General features: G+C 40.8%; 1 protein-coding gene across 4 annotated transcripts in view; it reads right to left on the bottom strand.

The window, feature by feature from the left end:
* The window catches only part of LOC148038528 (protein EMSY-LIKE 1-like), a 99,895-nt gene extending 88,074 nt beyond the window's left edge, over positions 1–11,821 (bottom strand). For all 4 annotated transcript variants that reach the window (XM_087675435.1, XM_087675436.1, XM_087675437.1 and 1 more), the window contains exon 1: positions 11,676–11,821. In XM_087675435.1, coding sequence (XP_087531561.1) covers positions 11,676–11,751 — 76 coding nt within the window. In that variant the 5' untranslated portion in view covers positions 11,752–11,821. The remainder of the gene's footprint in view (positions 1–11,675) is intronic.
* Between the last annotated feature and the right edge of the window lie 319 nt (positions 11,822–12,140).

Here is a 12,140-nt window from a genome sequence, read left to right as displayed (position 1 = left end):
TTCAATCTTGAATGAAGAAATTAGACGTAAGTCTAGTGAAGAAGACAGCAACTCAGCTTACAATGTTAGAGGCAGGGCTGAAAAGAAAAATGCAAATGCTGGAGAGAAGCAAAAGCAAGAGCAAAAGAAAGGAAAAGAGTGATGTTACTTGCTATCAGTGTGGTCGGAAGAACCACAAGAAACCCAATTGCTAGTACTACAAGAAGCAACAAGAGAGAGAAAAATGCAGGAGACAAAAAGAAGAAAGAGGATAAGACAAATGTATCTGAGGCAGGCAAAGGCAAGGAAAAGGCCAATGTGGCCTTTAGTGTAGTCATAGATGATCTCTCAGATACAAAGGTTGATGTACTATGTGCACTAGATTATGATGCCTTTGTATGTCACATGCAAGATATGTATATTACCAAGGCTGATGTGATTGATACACTTTTGTCAGTTGATGATGGTGTCACTCAAACTTGGATTGTAGACTCTGGTACCTCTTTCCATGTTACGGTAACTCCTTGCTTGGAGTGTTTTGCTATGTTCAATGCAGGCAGTTATGGAAAAGTATATCTTGGAAATAACCATGCTTATAGCATTGATGGGATAGACACTATACACTTTTCTTTGGATAATGGCCAAGAGCTTGTGTTGAAAGATATCAAATATGCGCCTAGCATCAAGAAAAGTTTACTATCTCTTGGACAACTTGACTTGCATGGTTACACTACACTATTTGGTGGTGATTTGTGGAAATTGAAAAAGGGTTCCATGCTAATTGCAAAAGGAACCAAAAAGGGCACTTTGTATTGTGTGCACTATAAAGCTTTGAATGGCAAGTTTCTTGCAGTTGCTAAAATTGGCTGTCATTTGGAGTTGTGACACAAGAGATTAGGCCATATGAGCTAGAAAGGACTTGATGCCCTTACTCTTTGAAGAGGGTTGATGGAAAAGACTCTAAACTTGATTTTTATAATGACTATCAATTTGGAAAGCAAATGAAAATTTCATTTTACTCTGGTGTCTCCCGTAAGTCGAATGTCTTGGACTTGGTGCATTTTGATGTATGTAGCATGCCCGTGAAATCGTTGGGTGGTGCTGCATATTTTATCTCTTTTATTGATGATTGTTCTAGGAAGATTTGGGTTTATCTGTTGAAAAATAAAAGTAAAGTGTTTGCTGTTTTTAAAACTTTTTATGCATTTGTGACCACTCAAACAGGTAGAAAGCTGAAATGCTTGAGAACTAATAATGGGGGTGAGTTCACATCTACTTAGTTTAAGTCTTTTTGTGACTTGCATGGAATCAAGAGGAAGCTTACAGCCCTTTTTCAAATGGGGTGGTTGAAAGATACAATAGGACTTTATGTGAAAGAGTTCGGTGCACGCTGTCCATTACTAATCTCCCTCATGAATTTTGGGGAGAGGCACTTAAAACCGCGGTTCACATTTGCAACCGCTCTCCAAACGGGTCCTTAAATAATGGCATCCCTAAGGAGGTTTGGTCTGGCAAATCGGCCTCATATGACCATTTATGGATATTCGGTTGTAATGCTTTTGTGCATGTTAGAGATGAGTTGAGAAGTAAACTTGACCCGAAATCCACCAAAGGCATTTTCATAGGCTATAGTGATGAGGGTGAATTTGGCTATACAATGTGGCTACCACAGTCCAAGAAAATTGTTCGCAACCGTAATGTTGTGTTTAATGAGGCAAAGTTGCTAAAAAATACTTTAGCCTCTGATGAAGACATGAATAAGGTCAAATTTCAGAATTTGCAGCCACCTATTTCTTCAAATAATGAGCCTCATGATGTTGTACCACAAGCTGAAACTGATGATCAACCGGTTATTTTTGAGCCACATGATGATAGACAGCAAATAGAAGTACAAGGAGGTCATGGACGGGCATGATAGACTTGCTGATTATGAAAATGCAAGTGCTGGAAATGAAAATGAAGGTGCTGTACAGCATAAAACATGCTGAAAATAGCTTACAGCAGCCAATAAATGCTGAAAATAACATACCTCTTGATGTAGAACCGATTCCTGAGAATGTAGATCATTGGGTACGCAGGTCTACACGCTTAAGAAGGCAGCCACATAGGTATGACCCCTCTTTGCACTATGTGATGCTTATAGATGAGGGTGAGCCTCTTATATATAAAGAGGCGAAGTCATGCAAATTTAGCAGTGAGTGGGAGCTAGCTATGCAGGAAGAGATTAAATCTTTGTATGCTAATGATACTTGGGATCTTGTGTCGTTGCCCAAAGGAAGAAAGCCTCTTCCAAACAAATGGATTTACAAAGTAAAGACAATTGATGGGAAACCCAAGTACAAGGCAAGACTACTTGCCAAAGGGCATGCACAAGAGGAAGGGATTAACTTCTAAGAGGCCTTCTCACCTATTGTGAATATGACCACTCTACGGGTGTATTTTTCTCTCACTGCTGTATTGGATTTAGAGTTGTACCAAATGGATGTGAAAACAAATTTTCTACATGGTGACATTGATGAGGAAATCTACATGAAACAGCCCGAGGGCTTTGTAGTTCCTGGAAAAGAGCAGTTGGTGTGTAAACTAAAACGCAGCTTGTATGGGCTGAAGCAAGCACTACGGCAGTAATACAAAAATTTTAACACTTTTATGCTCTCTCATGGGTTTGCACGCAACCATGCAGATCATTGTTTGTACATGAAAAAAGATATAGATGGCAAACCCATCATACTTGTTTTATATGTGGATGATATGTTGCTAGCTAGGAAAAGAAAGACTAGCTTGGATGCTCTCAAAGATTAGCTGAAATCATCTTTCTCCATGAAAGATTTGGGAAATGCAGGGCATATATTGGGCATGAGGATTCGCAAGGATAGAACACAAAAATTGTTGTTCTTATCTCAAGAAAAGTACATTGAAAAGGTACTCGACAGATTTAACATGGCTGAAGTTAAGCCTCTTGGGGTGCCCTTACCTCCATATCTTAAGCTTAGTAAAGCTAGCAGCCCACAAGATGACATGGAAGCCAATGCTATAAAGGAAGTTCCTTATGCATCAACTTGTGGCTCTCTTATGTATGCTATGGTCGCTACTCGTCCAGACATTGCTCATGCAGTGGGAGTTATCAGCAAGTTTATGTCAAATCCTGGCAAAACACGTTGGGAGGCTATCAAGTGTATTCTTCGATATCTAAAGGGTACACAAAGAAAGTGTATTTACTATGGGCAAGGTGCACTTAGTCTACAGGGTTATTGTGATGCAGACATGGCAGGTGACTTGGACTCTCGAAGGTCCACTAGTGGGTATGTCTTTACAGTTGTACTAGTGGGGCCGTTTCTTGGTGCTCCAGGTTGCAGAACATCGTAGCACTAAGTACTACTAAAGCTGAATACATATCAGCTACTAAAGCTTCTAAGGAAGCTATATGATTGAGCACACTTGCACAGGATCTCAATATGTCTATGAGTACTCTAGTGTTGGAATGTGATAGCTAGAGTGCTGTGTATATGGCTAAGAATGCCATGTATCATTCACACACAAAGCATATAGATGTGCGATATCACTTTATCAAACAGATTTTGGAAGATGGTCTAATCACATTGACCGAGATCAAAACACAGGACAACCCTGCAGATATTCTCACTAAAAGTCTAAGCAAGGCTCAGCATGAGCATTGCATACGACTAGTAGGAGTTGGTTAAAGGTTTGCTTCGGAACTTTAAGTGGGAGGTTGTTGGGATGTAAAGGTCTTTTATTTACCTCCGAGTATCGTACACATGTATTATTATGTTGTACATGTGAATGCACCTTTACGTGCCCCAAGTATAAATACATTTTATTCTTTGTGTACCAACACATTATTGGTACACCCAAATCATATTGTACTCTCTCTCTCTCTCTCTGTCACTCTCACTCACCTATATACTTCTCCTGCTGCAGCGCACTCTCAACAACAAAATACAACTACCTTCGGAAGGCAGCTCGTGGTCAACTTGTGCATGGATTGCTAAAGATTGGGTGAGCCATCCGCCATGTCTCTTGCATAGAGATATGATTCCTAACAAGACTTTGCATAGGGCTAAGCAACCTTTGGAGCTTGTTTCGACTGACTTGTGTGGACCAATACAGATAGAGTCCCTTAAGAGAGTTTAAACTTTATGCTAATTTTGTTGATGATTTTAGTAGGATGACTAGGCATATTTGTTAGAGCTGAAGTCAAAAGCATTCTCACACTTTAAGGGTTGGTTGGTCTTCGAGGAGAACAAGTCTGGCAAAAAAACTCAAGACTCTGTGCTTCAACAAATGAGGGGAGTTTGTCTCCAACGAGCTAGCCATTGTGCAGATCATGGCATTCACCCAAAGTTTGCCAACACGGACACACCTTAGGAGAATGGCATATTGAAGAAAAACAATCACAATGTGATCGATATGGTATAGACTGTAATGGAGCATCACCAGACACCTCAATGTCTATAGGCCAAAGTAGTGACTATTGTTGTCCACATCCTTAATCAATCCCCTATATCGGCCATGCTTGGTATGACACCTTTCCATGCTTACTTTGGGCCTTTTGAGATAACAAACCTCGGATTTTTGTCTTTTTTTGGGGGATGGAGGTAGTTTGATCTGGGGTTAGTATTTTTGTGTCATAGCAAGAGTATGCTCTTCACTTAGTAGATTAGTATTGCAAGCATCAGACATGGACGGGGTGTTGAGCTAACACAAGCATTACATATTGAATTAGCCACTTAAACAACCCCCAAAATGTTTAATTAATGAAAATCCTAAAAAATGGTGCGTGATTCGAGAGAGTTTTAAAATGATGTGCGGTACAAGGTTCCCAAACTTTCTACACATAGACATGCTTATTGAGCTAAAAATGCATTAGCCCGACTTAAAAAGCCCCAAAACATGCTTAATTATTGAAGAAACCTTATTATTTTAAAAAGAAATATGATCCTAGAGAGTTACTATATTCCACATGCCAAACCCTACTTTGGGTGCCCCAAACTTTCTATAAATAGGTATGCAGCCCTCGTTTTTGTACATTTTAAGAGTTGTATCTCTACTGCTTACACCCCATTTAGAATAACATCACAATTAGAGCTTCCCATCGCAGTCAACATCCATCTGGCGCCTAAATTCTAGCCTCTTCCACCTGTCATCTACCTCTTGGAGCTGTCACCATCATCTAAAAGCCTGCGTTTGCTGTTGTCATGACCTTTTACACATTGTCACCATCATCTGCATCTAGTCGCCATCAATAGAAGTTGTTGCCATCATTATCGTGCTTGCATTTGCAGTCATTCTCTCTCCTCCAATAGTTGTCATCAATATATGCACTATCGCCATCAATTTCCACTTTCGCCCAACATCAATCAGCTTGTGTTTGCATGTTGTACACAGTTGCCAAGTTTTCTCTGTCCTCTACAATTTTCGTTTGCTGCATATTCTCTCTCCTACTACCTGTCTGCATCAAATCTAGTCTTTTTTTGCTACATTTACTAGTGTTCAACATACAGAGACTGCCTTACTACGTTTCGGAATCCATTTCGAAGTACGACACACTCTCTAGCTCATGACTTCTGCCTTGATCCCAGAGATACGAGAAATCGAGGTTCAATATTCATTGCATAGTGTGTTTGTTACATGAGCATTGTATATTCAATAGTCATTCACTTCATTATTCATTGTGTTCACTGTCTTTGAGTTACCCTAACCCTAATTGTGTTCCTTGTTATCAATTTATGCTTTGTTGTATGATTGATTTTGTGCTTTTTGTGTTTAGAGCATTTCTTCACAATGCTTCCCTCCATTTAGCTCAATCTTGTTTTTGCAAGTTTCAAGCTCTCTAGCTTCCCTGACCACACACTATTTGTAGAGGATATCTCAACCGAAGCTGTCGATTGCTATCTACATCAATCTAGCACCTATTTCCAACCTCCTTGCTGATTCACACTATTTCCAACTAGGCGACTACTCCTGATTGCTGCATTGCTATCGTACAACCTGTCCACATCCGCATATTGTTGAATTTGTAGGCCTCAGTTGCCGCCCAGCCATCATCAACCACTTTCCAGCTGTCGCCATCAATCTGTTGTTGCTGCCATGTCATCTACTACCTACATTTATTGTGCTGACTGCTGCCACATTATAAGCAAAATCTGTGTTTGCAATTTTCTCTCTCCTCTTTCTGTTTGACACTAATCCAACACCACACACTAGTGCATTTGCTGCTGTCCAACATCAAGAGGTTGCCTTTGCTGCGTTTTGGGATCTGTCAAGAGTACAACACACTCTCTCATTCAACACCTTTGCCTCAGTCCATGAGACATAAGAGTGCGGGGTACAATTTTCATTCCTACACGGTTTGTTTACTACATGAGCATTGTATATTCAATCATTCATTCAGATTCCACTGTGTTCATCGTCTCTAAGCAACCCTAACCCTAACTATGTTATGTTGTATTTATGCTTTGTCATACACTTTCATTTATGTTTCTGCATTAGGGTATTTCTTCACAAAGGGGACAGCCATTGAAACATCCCTCTAGGATCCAACCTACACACGAGACACAACACAAGCCAAATTCACCATGAAAGGGACTGGACATCAGACTCACCTCCCAACCATAGAGCCAAACAGGCTCACCCTCGAGCTTGGGAGCTAGCAACACTCCAGGTCACAATTGCATCCCAAGGATTGGTGCCCCATATCATCCCCATGTATAGATGCATCAATCAACAAGCCAAGAGTCCAAGACTCGAGATTATACAATGAATATGCAAAATAGGGCCTTGAATCCTATAAATAGGACTCAACTTCCCTAACCCCAAAGTGCCCTTAGTGCATTCCTTAGTGCATTCGCACTAAATCACTTCATAACCACTGTGACCAATGCTACTAGCACCCATCCAGATGTCCAAGAACATAACACTTCTCTCCTTATCAATGATTGTTTTCCTTAGCAATAACAAAGTGAGAAAAATGACTCTTCAATGAGCATCCCGACTCCTACGTAGCCTCTGCCTCAAGGCAATTTTTTCACTTGACCAAATACTTAGGATAAACAGTTCGTTGGCATTGTTTAGTCCTAAGGTCGATAATCGATTCGGATTCGAGTGGAACATAATCACAATATCCTCAAGCTACAAGACTTCCTCAATTGGGACAACCATTTCACCTTGCTCCAGCCGTTCTTCCAAATAACTCACGTGGGACACACGGTGAACTCAGATTTCCAAAGGTAAATCTAGTTTATAAGATAAACTACTTATTTTCCTGGGAATCTAGAAAGGACCATAATACCTCGAAGATAATTTATAGCACTTGCCAGTAGTCATTGAATCACAATCCTTTGGGACTTTTGTGAGAGTGTGCAACAAAAGGACACCAACATAGAGAGAGAGGAAGTGAGAGCAGCAAGCAGAAGAAGGATGTAATCTGCACTAACTTAAGATGAATGCTGAATACAACAATGTGGACGGATTAGTCCCTGCACACAGCCCAAGGCATCCATGAGGGCACCAGATCAAGCTGAGAATGATGATGGCAGCAGCACCAGAGATGGAGCAGTATGCTGAAGACGGAGTGTGCGAATCAACAACCAAGATCTGGGGCCCAAAAATATGCTAAATTGGCCAACCAAGATCTGGGGCCCAAAAATGGGCAAAAATGGGCCGACCTGCCAACAAAATCCTGCCGACTGCAGTAAATGCAGTCCAACTGCACAGGCAGACTGCAAAAATGATGACATGGCAATACAAATGTTGAAGTGGCAGTTGCAGTGTAACAAGGGCAGCAGAATGACTAAAAACCTAGGAAACACACAAGAAAGGCACCTCGATTGGACCATAACATCTGATTGTACATATCAGCCCCTCTAAAATTGCTATTAGTGCAGTGTTATGCTAGTTTGATGAGCATAATATGGATTTTCCCATGAGCTTTGCTAGTCGGCTAGCTCATCAAGGTAGAAATGAATTATTCCACCATCAACAGGAATGTTAGAAATGGTTTACACTATAAGAAAGTTTCACCATTATCTCCAATAGGCAAGCTAACATCCCCTCTCGGATCCTCGAGGCTAGGAGTTTTTGGAGGGCCAACAGCCTCATGTGATGAAATATGGAAGCCTTCGGCAAAAGCTTCATGAAGAGATCCATTGTGTTGTCCTCCCTGGGACAATAAGCCACAGATAACTCGGAATCTGTGATCCACTCCCAAACATAATGGTACTAAACCTCAATGTGCTTTGTGCCACCCAAATTCCCATTAAGTTATTAGAACTTAAAAATGGGTATTCATACTATTTTAAAGATCAATTCTGAACCTAGAAAAACCTATTCAGATCTTGAATAAATCTCCCATAAGCTATCTCCTCATGTCCTATAGGCAGTGCATTAAACTCTACAAGGTAAAAGTAATCATCCACTTTCAAAGCTTAGACCAAAATTCTCTTGATAAAGTTGGGTCCCATTTAGTATAGAGATGACTACATCTCCCCATCCAGCCAAAGACAACCTAGAGACAATGGCTTGGAGATGAGTTGCCCCCCCCACCCTCTCTCTCTCTCTCTCTCTCTCTCTCTCTCTCTCTCTCTCTCTCTCTCTCTCTCTCTCTCTCCAAAATCACTTCTCTCTCCACGACTATTCCATTGAACATAGCCTCTTTCTCTGTCCATGACTTCCCTACACATAAATAATAAAATTTACCCTAATAATAAACCCAATGTTAGCATTAAAATTAATTATAACACTAACATAAACATTATATATTAAAGTCAAACTAACATTTAATATTGCATAACCATTAAAATTAATTATAACACTAACATTTAAAATTACTATCAATTAGATTTCTAATGCTTATCTGGGCCACGAGGTATCAACTTCTGGCGTCGGTCTACCATAGCCCTGGAGTGGCAACTCCTCAGACTTCGATCATAACCACCAAAAATCCTTGCACACAAGTGCCACCCCAACACAAAAAACGAGCACAAATACCACCAAGAAACATAGAGCACATTCATACCCATCACTCGCAACACATGCCTCCTATGTATGCCCCTTCTGCCAACAGTATCCCATACCACCCTTAATGAAATAAGGGCATATTTGTCAAGCGTAAATCATCACGGTTCCGTGAGCAAAAGTTATTTTGTGCATGTCATCAAATCTCGTGTCTAATTGTAGGTTGACGCTTTGATACTAATGAAATGTCTCCCTAGGATCCAACTAGCACACACGACATGACATAAGCTAAACTCACCATGAAAGGGACACGACATCAAAATCACCTTCCAATCATAGAGACAAACAGGCTCTCCAAAAGCTTGGGCCCTATGAGCTACCAATACTCCAAGCACCCGTATCCCAAGGGTTGGCATCCCATACCACTAGCCCATACCATATCAATATACAGATGCATTGACCAATGGGCCAAGAGTCCAAAAGTAGTGATCACACAATGAATGTGCACGATCGAGCCTTAAGTTCTATAAATAGGACTCCGCTACCCTAAACCCAAAGTGTCCTTAGTGCATTCGCACTAAGTCACTTCGTAACCACCGTGACCAATGCTGCTAGAGCCCATCCGGATGTCCAAGGATATACACCCATCTAAATGTCTAGGATTACATCCTTGGAGATTCGAATGGGCGTTGTTAGCATTGGTCACAATGGTTATTAAGTATCCTTAGATACCAATGAAACATCCCCTTAGGATCCAACCTACACATGAGACACAACACAAGCTAAACTCGCCAAGAAAGGAACTAGTCATTAGACTCACCTCCTAGCCATAGAGCCAAACGGGACCACTCCCTAGATTGGAAGCTAGTAGCACTCTGGGTCACAACCACATCCAAGGGTTGGCATCCCATACCACCAGCCCACACCATCACAATATACGGATACATTGGCCAATGGACCAAGAGTCCAACAATGGTGATCACACAATGAATGTGCACAATAGGGCCTTGAGTCCTATAAATAGGACTTGGCTGTCCTAAACCCCATTCCATCTAACAAATCTTTCAATTTCGAAACCACAAACCAACAACATGCAAAGGTATCCAAACAACATGGGAAAGCCTCAAAACTGCAAACCTTAATGTTCAAAATAAAAAGGCTAAATTTTGTTGGTCATCATTGTGGAAAATTTGAAAACTATTGAGTGGATTTTCAAGTTTCATTTCTTTGAACATGTCCTACCCTTGTCAACCACTGTAAACAATCTAGAAAAGTCTCTCTTATTCTAGCTTGCCAAGTTCTAAGAAAAGAGATCTGTGAAGGCATAATCAGGCGACATTTGATAATGTAAGTTTTAAGAAGTCTTTTTAGCTTGAGACTCTTATAATCTAGATCTTTGCTATTCTCTTTAGCAACCACTATATGCCCTCTATGTCTTGCAATAAGTGGGACACATTGCCTTCAATTGCTCTTGGTGAACTATGTTGCATTATTCTCAAAATAGGCATAAACAACGCCGCACAAATCAACAAACAAATATGATCTCACAAGAGGACACACAATCAGAACAAATTTATAAGGCTAAAGGCAGTAGTGCTAAGACTTTTATAGAGATTGTTAATAAATGTGTGTTATATGTAATGTAAACATATAAAACTATGGTAATTCTACCATATTACATGATTGAACAAAAGCTATGTCTTTTCATGATTTTTAAGCACTCAGGCCCTTGACCTTTTTGCTTGTAGAAAGTCAAGTTTCTTTTCTTTCTTAAAATACCATAAAATGTGTTTTGTATCTACGAAATGTTCATGTATGAAATTTTTTGTAAACCAATATGGAACGGGTTTCTGTGCAATATACCGCACTAGTCTATCTCAGGATCATTTGAAAATGGTTTTTCTTTCTTGGTAACTTAGCCATAATGTCCAACACAAAGGCACCTATACTCTGAGCTGGCCAATAATGAAACTGCTGCTCTGTTGACAGCCAACAAGAGCAACCCTACGCATCTGATAGGAAAAAAGGGTGGTTGATTTTTTGTCTTACTCTTTTGGCACAGGGGAGGCGGGCGGGAGCAGGGGCTGTGCACAAAACTGGGCTGAGCAAAACTTCCAAGTAACATTGGGTACTGGTAAATGGCCACATGCATCAGTTTTACAGCAGGCATACTTCTCTTGCTCATTAAATTGACCATTTCATGTGTGTGCGCGCGCACGCGCAACAGATAATCATAGTGGCTACCACTATTCCCTGCTATTCTTTCGATAAAGTGTTAGCCTTGTTTGGTTTGACACTAATGTGTGTGCCAATGTGATCATCTCTGTCCCTCAAATTGTTTGAAGCTATTTGGCAGAACTTCTGTTTTCAAAACAGAAACCATAAGATCATCTTTCTGCTCATCTCTTCTCTCAATGTTTCATTAGATCCCCGCCAGAAACACAATCCTTGCTTTTAAATGATGCGCGACATGGCGTGCTTTTAAATGAGCAGCGGTGACCAATATGATACAACAAGGCGACCAACACGATACAAGGCGTCAAACAGACGGAAGGGACACTGAATGAGGCTACATGTACGGTGCTTCCTATCTCAGACACGAGGCCTCGGTGCCATGAGCAGCAGCAACAAATGGAGAAAGAACAGACAACAGGTACTAGCGGGAGGATCTTTGCAACCTACGGATGTTGAATAATCAGATGCAGCGGAGAGAGAACACACACCGCTGTGGTCCGAACGCTGGTATTCCATGATGAGGGAGGGTGACGGGCAGCTGCTGCTGTTGCAACTTACAAGCATCGATTGAGGTCGCTGTCTTACGTCCACTATTTATATCGCCACGCTACAGTAACCCCCTTCCCCCTTTATAATACTACACTATCTTATAAGTGTTTCTATGAGGATGCTTTTAACCCTCACCTTCCCCTTTATAAACTACTAGCGTTCCGTGCGTGCACAGAATGCTAGGTTGCTTCGCGAAAGAAGTTGCCATGCAATAAAGCGAAGTTGTCATACAATATTCAACAATACATTTCTCTCTCCTCTTTTCACTCTTTGTTTTTAATCTTACTCTCTCTCTCCTTTTTGCTCTCCCCCTCTCTTCTCTTTTCCTTCTCTCTCCTTCTCTTCTTTTTTCCTTTTTTCTTCTTCTTCTCTCTCTCTTCATTCTTTTTTAAATTGTTTTTCTC

This window comes from Lygodium microphyllum, chromosome 3 (assembly GCF_053477565.2).
Source record: "Lygodium microphyllum isolate KBCC chromosome 3, Lygodium_microphyllum_v1.1.10, whole genome shotgun sequence".
Taxonomy (NCBI): Eukaryota; Viridiplantae; Streptophyta; class Polypodiopsida; order Schizaeales; family Lygodiaceae; genus Lygodium; species Lygodium microphyllum.
This window is presented reverse-complemented; position numbering and strand designations above follow the sequence as displayed.